This window comes from Salmo trutta, chromosome 4 (genome assembly GCF_901001165.1).
Source record: "Salmo trutta chromosome 4, fSalTru1.1, whole genome shotgun sequence".
Classification (NCBI taxonomy): Eukaryota; Metazoa; Chordata; class Actinopteri; order Salmoniformes; family Salmonidae; genus Salmo; species Salmo trutta.
Genome location: NC_042960.1, coordinates 13,582,956 through 13,597,066, shown reverse-complemented (window position 1 = coordinate 13,597,066; position 14,111 = coordinate 13,582,956). Strand labels below are relative to the sequence as shown.

General features: G+C 45.3%; 2 protein-coding genes across 2 annotated transcripts; both read left to right on the top strand.

Annotated features, from left to right (window-relative positions):
- Positions 1–4,657: 4,657 nt before the first annotated feature.
- On the top strand, positions 4,658–8,240 carry LOC115191599 (zinc finger protein 627-like). The gene is made up of 3 exons (XM_029749388.1): positions 4,658–4,718; positions 6,469–6,635; positions 6,808–8,240. The coding sequence occupies exons 1-3, from the start codon at positions 4,658–4,660 to the stop codon at positions 7,987–7,989; spliced, it is 1,410 nt and encodes a 469-aa protein (XP_029605248.1). The 3' UTR covers positions 7,990–8,240.
- Positions 7,991–12,747, top strand: LOC115191598 (zinc finger protein with KRAB and SCAN domains 1-like). Its single transcript, XM_029749386.1, has 3 exons — positions 7,991–7,997; positions 10,233–10,354; positions 11,725–12,747. Exons 1-3 carry the CDS (start codon positions 7,991–7,993, stop codon positions 12,673–12,675), a joined length of 1,080 nt encoding a protein of 359 aa, XP_029605246.1. The 3' UTR covers positions 12,676–12,747.
- Positions 12,748–14,111: the final 1,364 nt, after the last annotated feature.

The following is a 14,111-nucleotide window of genomic DNA, read 5'->3' as shown; positions in this document are numbered from 1 at the left end:
TCACCGATTTGACAATTCCACCACAAACAGCTATGCAGGTATCGGCTATAGCTGGTTAATGTGGCTCGTATTGAATCCAAGCCTTAATATACCTACACATGCTAACAAACCTATTGTACATGTCAAAATATTTGCCAGGTTTGTCTGACTTTTGACTTATAGCTGACTCATATTTACCCACAACATATTTGTCCACCATGATGGGTTTAACAACAATTAAGTAATTTTGTAAATACAGTATAGGACTCAAACATAGTGGGGATGGGTAAACACTTCGGGGCCATACTTGTGAACATTAGGAAAAAGTAGAAGTTTAAGCACCAGCCAATTAAAATCATTGATGTAGTGGCACGTGGTCAAAAGCTACATGTTAGCGGTTCCCATTGCATAACCTTGCACATTTAGCCCTATGATAACCTCACCAGGTGGCCGTGATTGTTTCCTGTAACAAATTCTGTATCAGCCAATTAAAACCCTCGAGGTAGTTGGACGTGTTCCAATACTTGTTCACGGAAGCTTCCTCAGAGAAGTACAACAGCACATACTGATAATTAAAGCAACTACATCAAGTGTATTTCACTGACTGGTCAAATTGCTCTTTATATAGAGTGCCTAGCTCCATGTAATTGTCGCAGATTGTTTCGAATCTCATGTTTTTTTCCCCCCTTTGAAATGTAGAATTACATTTGTGTTGAAGGGACGTAGCCTACAGCCAACCGTTTGAAAATTAAGATCAAGAATGAATTTAATAAGGAGCTACCTCTTTCTTCAGCCTTGTAGACAAACACACTGTAAAAATGCTTCACTAATGATGAGTGACAAACTTTCCCCCTTTAGGTTGATACTGGTGTTTTATAGTCAGATAATGATAGTGCCTTAATTCATGTTTACTTGACATGAAGTAGTGAATATGTGTGTACTGTAGAACCTTTTCAAAAGTATTCTAAAATAAATGTTATCAAAGCGAGGGTACCAGATTTACAGAAAATTGTTACCATAGTGAGAACAGTTATTCTACTTTCACATGTATCGCAATACAATTACTGTACTTCAAAGTTGAGTGTAAGACCATTTTGTTAAAATGAAATACAAAATTGACTCTGTGCTGTTTGACTTGGTTATTTTTGTACTTGGCTCGGTCATATCCTCACATGGTCTCTCCTATCATTGCTACGCAGACGACACACAATTAATCTTCTCCTTTCCCCCTTCTGATAACCAGGTGGCGAATCGCATCTCTGCATGTCTGGCAGACATATCAGTGTGGATGACGGCTCACCACCTCAAGCTGAACCTCGGCAAGACGGAGCTGCTCCTCCTCCCAGGGAAGGACTGCCCGTTCCATGATCTCGCCATCATGGTTGACAACTCCCTTGTGTCCTCCTCCCAGAGTGCTAAGAACCTTGGCGTGACCCTGGACAACACCCTGTCGTTCTCCACTAACATCAAGGCGGTGACCCGATCCTGTAGGTTCATGCTCTACAACATTCGCAGAGTACGACCCTGCCTCACACAGGAAGCGGCGCAGGTCCTAGTCCAGGCACTTGTCATCTCCCGCCTGGATTACTGCAACTCGCTGTTGGCTGGGCTCCCTGCCTGTGCCATTAAACCCCTACAACTCATCCAGAACGCCGCAGCCCGTCTGGTGTTCAACCTTCCCAAGTTCTCTCACGTCACCCCGCTCCTCCGCTCTCTCCACTGGCTTCCAGTTGAAGCTCGCATCCGCTACAAGTCCATGGTGCTTGCCTACGGAGCTGTGAGGGGAACGGCACCTCCGTACCTTCAGGCTCTGATCAGGCCCTACACCCAAACAAGGGCACTGCGTTCATCCACCTCTGGCCTGCTCGCCTCCCTACCTCTGAGGAAGCACAGCTCCCGCTCAGCCCAGTCAAAACTGTTCGCTGCTCTGGCACCCCAATGGTGGAACAAGCTCCCTCACGACGCCAGGACAGCGGAGTCAATCACCACCTTCCGGAGACACCTGGAACCCCACCTCTTTAAGGAATACCTGGGATAGGATAAAGTAATCCTTCTACCCCCCCCAAAAAAAGATTTAGATGCACTATTGTAAAGTGGTTTTTCCACTGGATATCTTAAGGTGAATGCACCAATTTGTAAGTCGCTCTGGATAAGAGCGTCTGTTAAATGACTTAAATGTAAATGTTAAATGGACCGAGTTTCCCTTATCAGTCTAGCCAAAATATACTTAATTATTGAATCAATACATATGGAACGTTTGTATAATAACCTCCAATGGCTCCATATTGTTCAGTGTTAGAGATGGGCTTGACTGTGGTTAATATTTTATAATGTCATGTTTCTGTGTGTACTGCAGAGTTTCTTATAAACCTTTATGCTTTTCTGTACAATTTGTGTTCATAGTCTGCAGTTCATGAGGACCTGGTGATATCCAGTGTTGCTTGCAGGAGAAAGTGGACCTCTGAAGCGGCTAGTCACAAACCCTGGCCCCGGATCAGAACCGTAGATCAAGGGCCATCACTCTTCCTTCCAGATTCGGAACAAGGAACGAACCACGAGGGACAGAGACTCCACCACAACACAGAACACAACCAGTGGACAGGTGGACTGAACAACCTCAGTCCTGGTGGTCATCAGAGAGACGGAGGCTTCAGTCAGGGATCCAGTCTGCAGCCCAGACCCTTCAGTCTCAGTGCAGGGATGAAGCAGGGCCTGGGGCTGATAGATAGACCCTCCTGTTCCTATGATACAAACACCAGTGTCCATAATGAAAAAATCAGGTCACCCTGGGCTTCAGCCTCCACAGAGAGTCTATCCCAAGTCTGTCATCTCCTTCAAGATCTTGTTTAATGCCTGGTGAATGGGTTCATAGAAGGTCTGGGTCTATACCTGGGTCTAGACTTCCTCAGTTACCTCATGGTTACCCCACCAATACAGACAGGGTCTGGATGGGCGTTCATCACGAGGTACCTAGCCCGCTCTCTAAGCAGAGTCTCTCCCACTGGATTGTGGAGGCTATCTCCCTGGTATATAGCAGCAAGGGTTACCCACTGTAGCGCTGTACGCGCCAACTCCACCAGCGGTCTGGCAGCGTCTTGGGCGTTGTTTAAAGGGTTGACTGTAGGAGATATTTGTGCTGTGGCGAGTTGGGCATCACCACACACTTTTGTGAGGTTTTATCGCTTGGATGTCACTGCTCCATGTTTAGCCCACAGCATGCTTACTGCGGGGACAGGGGACTGAAAGTTGACTGACTGAAAGGGAAGGTAACATTATGATTATAACTACTGTTCCCTGAAGTAACCAAGCCCGTTACTGGGCTCGGTGAAGAGCGGTATTAAATTGAAGGAATGAATCCGAGCCTTATGCTTATCACCTGTGGAAGGCGGGACTGCCAACGAGGAGTGGATTTCTTTGGCCTTCATTGGATTTTAGATCCTTCAATCATAGTATGTTATACCTTGTTTCCCTCCTTCAGGGAACAATAGTCATAACGTTACATTTGCTATTCTGTTAGGGCCCTCAACAGAGCTTTAGTGAGGGGGGGAGGGTGCTCATGCAGCTGGGGATCCGAAGTGTCCTGTGAGAGAGAGACAGGTTGAGATTACCACAGTTCGAGTGGGGCAGAAAGTTTCCTATGCTGAGGCAGTAGAGGATAGGGGTGAGTGATTTGACTGGGAGCCCCCTAGTGAGTAGGTCTGAAGAGAGAGATCCAGAGAGGATGATTTTTAGTAAGGTAGGATTTGAGTTTATTGCTATGGTTATGTGGCTCAGTTGGTAGAGCATGGTGTTTGCAACGCCAGGGTTGTGGGTTCGATTCCCACGGGGGACCAGTATGGAAGAAAAGAAAATGTATGAAATGTATGCATTCACTACTGTAAGTCGCTCTGGATAAGAGCGTCTGCTAAATGACTAAAATGTAAATGTACTGCACCGGTGGAGCAGAAATCCCAGGAAATAGATGTGGTAGTGACGGCAGCAGAGACATTGTTGGGTGTAAGAGTTTAGCGCAGAAGATCAACAGGGGGGTTCAAGAGAATATGTTCCACCCAGACTGTTCTCCTGGAGTAGGATCTGGTAGGGCTAAAGTAGTGGGGATAGGGGTGGTTGGTTTTTGGGATACAGTGGTGTATATGTGTTGGGTTAGATGGTGGTGCGATTTACTTTTTCACTTCCCTTTAACTCCTCTTTTTGTTACAAAACTGTAATTCATACTCCGACCTGTGACAAGCAGCAATACGCAACACAGCGTCAAGTCTGCCGGGAAATCACACAAAGACGTGACCAAGAAAAATTTCCAAGTTTGCGTTTTTATTGTTGTTACTGAAACCTTTTGACACCCCGGAACTCAAAATATGACTAATTTAACTGTACAGCGTCACATACTTACCCCATGTAGTGTTTAATTCGCGTTGGAGACAGGTTGATACACGTTATCTAGGTAACGCTAGTTAGCTGCTAACGTTAGCTAACAATGGCTAACTGTATGGTTTTTCACACTCAAATAGCCTCCATCATGGAGGTGCTAGCGAATGCAGCCGTGGAAGAAATCTGTAAACTCGTGGACGACGACTATGCAGTGTTTCGTTTGGAAATAACTCAAAGCCAGAAAGAAAATAGGGCTCTGCGGAGGAAACTACTGGAACTGAAGGTGGCACGGGAGCGCGCAGAGAGGACAATGCGAGAGCGCCTCCTCACCAGTCGTCCCAGTAGTGTCCGATACAGAGCAATGGCAAGAGGTACAGTACATTTAGCAGCAGGCCGAGACTTTGCGGCCCGTCCCCCTTTCCCCTCTGCACCCATAATTGGGTCTAGGATTTTTTGGGGATAGTATGCAATAATTCCCCAAATTATTTAGCTATAATGTGCAAAGACACAATCATATTATAACCAGATTCTTGTTTTACTGCATTTCCTATTTACTCAATGAAAACAATGTGATGCATGGAACATAATACAGTATATTGATAAATGAATAGTATATCAATAAGTTATGAGACATGTTACCTTACATCCTTGCCAGTTGTTGACAGTGCCAATAGTGTACAGTCGTGGCCAAAAGTTTTGAGAATGACACAAATATTAATTTTCACAGTCTGTTGCCTCAGTTTGTATGATGGCAATTTGCATATACTCCAGAATGTCATGAAGAATGATCAGATGAATTGCAAAGTCCCTCTTTGCCATGCAAATGAACTGAATCCCCCAAAAACATTTCCACTGCATTTCAGCCCTGCCACAAAAGGACCAGCTGACATCATGTCAGTGATCCTCTTGTTAACACAGGTGTGAGTGTTGACAAGGACAAGGCTGGAGATCACTCTGTCATGTTGATTGAGTTCGAATAACAGACTGGAAGCTTCAAAAGGAGGGTGGTTCTTGGAATCATTGTTCTTCCTCTGTCAGCCATGGTTACCTGCAAGGAAACACGTGCCGTCATTATTGCTTTGCACAACAAGTGCTTCACAGGCAAGGATATTGCTGCCAGTAAGATTGCACCTAAATCAACCTTTTATCAGATCATCAAGAACTGAAGAAGAAGGAGAGCGATTCAATTGTTGTGAAGAAGGCTTCAGGGCGCCCAAGAAAGTCCAGCAAGCGCCAGGACTGTCTCCTAAAGTTGATTCAGCTGCGGGATTGGGGCACCACCAGTACAGAGCTTGCTCAGGAATGCCAGCAGGCAGGTGTGAGTGCATCTGGGGTAAAGTCATTTTCTCTGATGAATCCCCTTTCCGATTGTTTGGGGCGTCCGGAAAAAATCTTGTCCGGAGAAGACAAGGTGAGTGCTACCATCAGTCCTGTGTCATGCCAACAGTAAAGCATCCTGAGACCATTCATGTGTGGGGTTGCTTCTCAGTTAAGGGAGTGGGCTCACTCACAATTTTGCCTAAGAACACAGCCATGAATAAAGAATGCTACCAACACATCCTCCGAGAGCAACTTCTCCCAACCATCCAGGAACAGTTTGGTGACGAACAATGCCTTTTCCAGCATGATGGAGCACCTTGCCATAAGGCAAAAGTGATAACTAAGTGGCTCAGGAAACAAAACATCGATATTTTGGGTCCATGGCCAGGAAACTCCCCAGACCTTAATCCCATTGAGAATTTGTGGTCAATCCTCAAGAGGCAGGTGGACAAACAAAACCCCACAAATTCTGACAAACTGCAAGCATTGATTATGCAAGAATGGGCTGCCATCAGTCAGGATGTGGCCCAGAAGTTAATTGACAGCATGCCAGGGCGAATTGCAGAGGTCTTGAAAAAGAAGGGTCAACACTGCAAATATCGACTATTTGCATCAACTTCATGTAATTGTCAATAAAAGCCTTTGACACTTATGAAATGCTTGTAAATATACTTCAGTATTCCATAGTAACATCTGACAGAAATATCTGAAGACACTGAAGCAGCAAACTTTGTGAAAATTAATATTTGTGTCATTCAACTTTTGGCCACGACTGTACAATATAGCCTTGAGCATTTACAGTATCTAACCTAACCACCACTTTTCCCCCACTCTCAGGTGAAGGACATCTCACTGGAGGCCACAGGAGCTTTGTGAAGCCAGGGGGACACAATACATGGAGAGATGACCAACCAATCACTGTTGATGAGGGGAGTGGAACCTCAACCCAACACGTTATTGTGATCGAGGTTAGTGGTGCATAAAGAATGAGAGTTACTTTGTAAATCAAATGTGCCTGTTTATTTCAGTAGGGCTCCCCTCAGTTATTCACTTGTACAGTGCATCCTCATTTACCTGCCATAGGGGAACTTGTGAGACTTCCCTACGAAGTACTGGTAATAACCTCTCTTATTGTGTCAGTCTGCAGATGCAGAGGCTGCAGGTCCTGGGGTCAAGCTGGAGAGGTTTGAAGGAGTGGAGGACCCACGGCACAACAGAGACATCCAGTCTGGAGTGCCCCCTGTAGCCACGGAGGACCACACCACCACCCCAGTGCAGTCCAGGACACGATGCCTCATCACGGAGGTCAGTGGAACGCCGAACGCCATCCTCAAGTCAGAGACAGACACCAAGACTTTAACTGTACACACAGGAGCTGACCACAGATCAAACCCAGAGAGACTCGGGTTGGGGAGACTGGGCTGTCCTCCTGCTCCCGGCTCAGAGTATTTACCGCTATTTCACCAGGGGACAGTTAATTCCTGTGGAGATGTTGATGGTGATGCGTTCGACACTGGCGGTGATGATCCATCTTGTTCTTACACTACAGAGATGGACCCTGGCAACATATCCTTGGGTTTAGAGACCCAGACTGATCTGTCTAGAGGGGACTGGAACCGGTACAGTAGTAGTGTATACTCTGAAGGGTGCCTAGATAAGAAAGGGGAGGGTCTGATTGTAGATGAAGTGACTGTGAAAGTGGAGGGTGACGTTCCTCCCACATGGAATGCAGATAGTCACCTAGGGGACGGAAACTCACAGGGCAAAGATTTCTTTGATTACAGTGGAAGCTTAGAGACAAATCTAAATGTTGCCACCCACTCCCTTTTACACACGTTCAAGGATCGCGACCCAGAGTCCACTTCGATGGGGCCTTCAGATTCACACAGCCTCGTCCTTTTCGATCAGGTATTGAACTCAAACGACAGGGCTAGAGCCCAGGCTCAGGGAGGGGGAGCCACATCAGGCAATATTAAAGAGAAACGGTTCCTCTGCATGTTCTGTAACAAAGGCTTCAGCTGCCCCCAGAAGGTGGAGATCCACCGGAGGGTCCACACAGGGGAGAAACCATTCAGCTGTCCCCAGTGTCACATGCGCTTCGCCCAGGCCTGCAGCCTGAAGAGGCACCAGAGGGTCCACACAGGGGAGAAACCCTACAGCTGCCCCCAGTGTGAGAAGAGGTTCTCTCGCCAGCACCAGCTGAAGACGCACCTGAAGGTCCACACGGGAGAAAGGCCGTTTGCCTGTACGCACTGCGGGAAGAGGTTCTCCGAGAGGAGCTACCTCAGGATACACCAGCAGAAAAAACATTCCACTCTATAACATGGAAAGTAACCGTTCCACTCGATAGCTTCTGATGTTTAGATTAAACCCTGCATTAAAGACAAAGATGAATTTATTGTTGTCAGCAGAAAAGACCCAGAGATGCATTTGGAATAACGAGAGTTACAGATTTCAGTGTTGAATATTCCTGAGTAGAATATTACATCCAGAAATGGTGTGATATTTAAGGCATATACAGTGCCTTTGGAAAGTATTCAGACCCCTTGACATTTTCCACATTTTGTTTCATTACAGCCTTATTCTATAATGGATTAAATAAATAAAAAATCATCAGCAATCTATACACAATACCCCATAATGCGAAAAGAGGAATACCTTATTTACATAATTATTCAGACCCGTTGCTATGAGAAATTGAGCTCAGGTGCATCCTGTTTCAATTGATCATCCTTGAGGAAAGTTCTACAATTTGATTGGAGTCCACCTATGGTAAAGTACATTTATTGGACATGATTTGGCAAGGCACACACCTGTCTGTATAAGGTCACACAGTTGACAGAGCATGTCAGAGCAAAAACCAAGCCATGAGGTCGAAGGATTTGTCCGTAGAGCTCCAAGACAGGATTATGTCGAGGCACAGATCTGGGGAACGGTACTAAAACATTTCTGTAGCATTGAAGGTCCACAAGAACACAGTGGCCTCCATCATTCTTAAATGAAGAAGTTTGGAACCACCAAGACTCTTCCTGGAGCTGGCTGCAGGTAGACTCAGCAAATCTCTAGACTCAAATGATGTAGAAGTACAAAGTAAAAACAGCAGTAGTGGGTCAATTTGCGCAACAACTAAGAGCGTTGAAGCGAGAGGCTATACTTCTCTGCGGTTTTGGTCCCACAGCTGTGCACATGCTCAGATATTCTTTGTGACTAGGTGAGAACAAAGTCTTGCATCTCACTCATCGCAATATCTGCAGTGCTGCTCGTAGAAACCTCATAACGCTGAGTATTCCTTTAAAGACAGGTTGATTCGCATCCACAGATTCATTTGGAATAACAAGGGTAACAGATTTCAGTGTTGAATATTCCTGGGTAGAATATTGCATCTAGACAATGTGTGATATATATAAGGCATATATAAGCCTAAAAAGTCTGTTACATATTGTGTTTGTACTGTGTAGGATATATAATGTTCATAAATGCCTATTTCACTGTTTCTATTCAATTACTCTTTTTTTCCCCAAGACACGTTTAATGACAAAATGAATGCAGAATTCTTTTTGAGACGTATGTGTGGTTTTCATATGGTGTAAGTTAAAACTTGTTTGTTTAATAAACACAAAATGGGACTTTTCATTGTAAGACTTTCATTGAGACTCTCTTTAGTATACATCACATCTGATCTCACCCTATTCTGCATACACCAGACAGCGGCTTTTAACCAATATACACTTACTAAATATACCCACACATACCCACACACTAACAAACACCTACTGTACACGTCAAAATAGTTTAGTCAGGTTTGTCTGATGACCTTTGACTTATCATAGCTGACTATTTACCCACAACATCATATTTATATCCACCATGATGGGTTTAACAACAATGAAGTCATTCTGTAACTACAGTATAGGACTCAAACATAGTGGGGATGGGTAAACACTCCATGTTGAAAGTGTGTTTATTATCTGTGTGTACGTACCTGAGGGAGTATGTCTGTAATCTGTATCACCTGTCTCTTCCAGGAGGAGGAGGGTCCAGAGGTGCTGCTGGTGAAGGAGGAGGAGGAGGGTCTGGGGAACCCTGAGGGGCCCATAATCAGGGAGGACAACCAGACTACACAACCTCCTGAACCCACAGAGGAACCAACTGAGCAACACAGGACCACACACAGTCTCACTGAGGTATGGATAAGGGCCAGGTCTTGATTAATAACTCATTGTCCAATCAGAAGATGCTCCATAGCAGGGTGCTCATATCAGATGTCTTGATCCAACATCCTCTCACTCTGTATCTCTTACAGTCAGTAGACATGGAGGATGGGAAACCTGATCTGCTGCTGGTCAAAGAGGAGACAATAGAAGACAGACCAGAGAGCATTGACCTGCTGAGTGGACTAAAGATGGGGGAACAAGGTAAGGGAGAAATACATATAGCCTACATACAGTAATAGATCTTCAATGGGAATAGTGATGCACCTGGCTATTATTGACGACAAAAAAAATCCATATGTAGAGTTTTCTCTGCCATGTTTGTAAAGTCTATTTTCTAAACTCTTCCTGAAGGTGGTTGGCTGGAGGATAACAGAGGCGACTGGGCGGCCATATTGGATTACCATACGGGTGCAGCCAAGGGTCGAGGGGACGACATCACTGAGCAGGCCAGGACCAGAGGTGACATAGTGGAGGTCAGTGGATGGGACAGCGTCCTCAACTCTGGGCTGGGGAACAACACTGTTAACCACAACCAGAAACAGACTGACGAACACAAAACCACAACCAAACTTAGTCTCCGTGACAACAGACTAGCTGAGGCCAGGGCGAGGTGTAGATTTGGTCTGCAGAGACAGGGAGGTGTCCGTATGCAGGGGAAGAGAACAGACACAGACTCGGCTAGCGATGCTCCGTCCTGCTCCTATAGTTGTGATTCAGAGAGACTGATGGCACCTCAGGTTAACCCACTAACAGGTGCTGCCTTCAGCCTGCCTTCTATAGGATCTATCAACTGGAACATGGACCCTGAGACAACACAGACACTCCCTGACCTTCATCCTCCTCACACTCTCCTACTGTTAAACCAGACCTCAGACAAGCCCATTGACAAATTACAGTAGTAGTGCTATCAGCAGATATAGTGGCAAGGAGAAGTGCTTCCTGTGTTCGTTCTGTGGGAAAGCCTTCACTGTCCCCAAGCAGGTGGAGATCCACCAGAGGATGGACAAGGGGGAGAAACCATTCGGGTGCCACCTGTGCCGGGACAGTTTACCAGACACATCCAACCTTAAGAGGCACCAGAGGGTCGACACAGGGGAGAAATCCTACAGCTGCCCCCAGTGCGAGAAGAGGTTCTCCCACCAGCACCATCTGACGATGCATCTGAAGGTCCATACGGGAGAGAAGCTGTTTGCCTGTACACACTGCGAGAAGAGGTTCTCAGAGAGGAGCTACCTCGGGATACACCAACAGGAAATGCACACGGCCCATGTAATATAGTATTAGTTAGTTTGTAATTAATTCTGTTGGTTTTGGATGTAGTAGGGAAGTGAGGAAATATTGTGTATGATGAGGCAGAGTAGATGATATGGGGATGGTTGGTGTGATGGTGTCTGTAAAAATGATTCACTGATGAAAAGTGAGAACCTTGTCCTCTTTGATGCTGTGGTTTATAGTGAAATACCAAGTGTCTTATTACATTTTTCCTTCAAAATATATACAAATATATTCTATCAAAGTGAAGGTTCCAGATTTAACTGTATGACCATTTTGTTGAACTGAATTACAAAATTGACAGACAAGTTTTTAAATAATTGCAGCGACTGAGTTTCCCTTATCGCAGTGGAACCAAACATTACAATTGTTTTTTATCAACACATATGGACATTATTTATATTTATGTATTTATAATAAACTCCAATGGCTCCATATTGTTAGGTACTTGAATCACAGTGTTTAATATGGGCTTGACTGTGGTAAACATTTTATAATGTCATATTTTTGTGTGTACAGCAAAGTTTATTATGTAAAACTTTATACTTTTCTGTTCAATTTGTGTTTAAAGTCTGCAGTCCATGAGGACCTGCTGATATCCGGTGTTGCTGGCTGGAAATACTGGACCTCTGAGGTGGCTGGTCACAAACCCTGGCCCCGGATCAGAACTGTAGATCAGGGGCCATCACTCTTCCTTCCAGAGTCGGAACAAGGACCGAACCACGAGGGACAGAGACTCCACCACACAGAACACAACCAGTGGACAGGTGGACTGAACAACCTCAGTCCTGGTGGTCATCAGAGAGACGGAGTCTCCAGTCAGGGATCCAATCTGCAGTCCAGACCCTTCTCTTCACAGTCTCAGTGCAGGGATGAAGCAGGGCCTGGGGCTGATAGAGATAGACCCTCCTGTTCCTATGATACAAACACCATAGTATCCATGATGAACAGAGCAGGTCACCCTGGGCTTCAGCCTTCACAGAGAGTGGTGGGAGACCCCCTTGGTGGTAGTCTATCAGGAAATCTGTCTTCTCCTTCAGAGTCTCCTCTAATGCCTGGTGACTGGGTTCATAGAAAGCCTGGACCTGGGTCTAGCCTTCCTCAGTTACCTCATGGTTACCCCACTAATACAGACAGGGTCAGGATGGGCGTTCACCACAAGAGGTACTTATCCTATAACACAGCACACAATCCCAACAACACCCAAACAATGACTAGAGGTCAAGGAGGGAGCTCAAAGACTAACCACCTGAGGGTGGTGGCACCTGCTTCTACCTCCTCTGGTGTCATTGGGTCACAACGTGAGAGGCTGAGCGTTAGGACGGACGCCGACAAGCTTTACTCCTGCTCCACATGTGGGAAGCGCTTCGCTGAGGCAAACTATGTGAAGGAGCACCAGACCGTTCACACCAAGGAGAGACCCTTCAAGTGCAAACTATGTTACAAGAGCTTCTCCTTCCGGAGTAGCCTTATCAGACATAGGAGTGTCCACAATGTGGAGAAATCGGAACAGTGTGGCTAGAGAAGGCTCCCGAGTGGCGCAGCGGTCTAAAGCACTGCATCTCAGTGCTAGAGGCATCACTACAGACCCTGGTTCGATTCCAGGCTGTATCACAACCGGCCGTGATTGGGAGGCCCATACGGCGGCGCACAATTGGCCCAGCGTCGTCCGGGTTAGGATTTGGCCGGGGTAGGCCGTCATTGTAAATAAGAATTTGTTCTTAACTGACTTGCCTAGTTAAATAAAAAAAAATTGAAGATGTACACAGGGGACCATACTTTAGCTATCATGTGAAATTACCTGTAGTAAGAGCAGTGGAGTTCTGGAGGTGGGCATAACGCCAGTGGGCAATGAGTATACACACTTCTTAATCCCCACGATGCATATCAAAGTAGTGTAGTGGAGGTATACACTGCATCAATAAGGCTGATGGAACAGATCAGAATGTTTATCTTAAAATGTTGATAAACTATTATTGCTTCACATTTTCGCAATGTGCACACAGTGGTAGGCCTATGCGCAAATGATCCAAAATGTGATTTGTGGGGAAACACTTATTGCAACCGGGTCATCAGGAGGGATCAGCCAATCGTGAGGAATAAAATTGGCTACTTCAAAATGGAGATAGGCTCAGTGGCGCTGCCCATAATGGCACAGATACAGTGATGAGGCCTCTTTCCATCTCTACGTTTTGGCCTGACTGTGAAAGACCAATATAGATTCTATTATTTTAGGTCATTTAGAGTGTATGTCACTGTTTCACAATAAAACAATTACACAGGGCACCTTTTCTTCCTGTTTGGGATTTTTTTGGCACCACTTCACCACTGGGTAAGAGGACAATTAACCACTCATTAACCTTTTGTTAACTTGTCATTTGAAATAGGATTGTGTAAATACCTGTTTTTAGAGAGACAGTACCTAGGCTAGAACAAGGACAGTTGAATATTTACCTTACTGAGGTGATGTAGATGGAATAAAGTAATTATATTATTTTCTACTCTATTGTTGCTAACACACTTTTCTTTCTAAACAAGTCTGCTCTCAGCTTGAAAGATACTGATCATAGGAGATGTGGGGCTCTATTTCCGACTGGCGTTATGGCAGGGCAAGCACAGGTTGGTTTGCAATTTCAGTATGTAAAAACTGACACTGGCATTTTCCACCACATGCACATGGTTCAGCAATTGACCTGACTAATCTCAGCTCTGAGGTGAGAGGAGTGGCAATATTTAAGGTGTGTCCTTGAAAACATGTGCAAAAGTGACACTTTCATGCAGCGCATATCGAGACATTTAAGACCAATGAAAAGCAGGTCTTAGTTGTAACTCGCTTGGTATTGGCATGGATTTTGTGAGCGGAAGTGCAATTTATCCAGCCGTGACGCAGATTGCGTTTATACTCATGGAACAAGAGAAGATACGTGCTTTTTATGCCAGTAACTCTTGTATAAATAA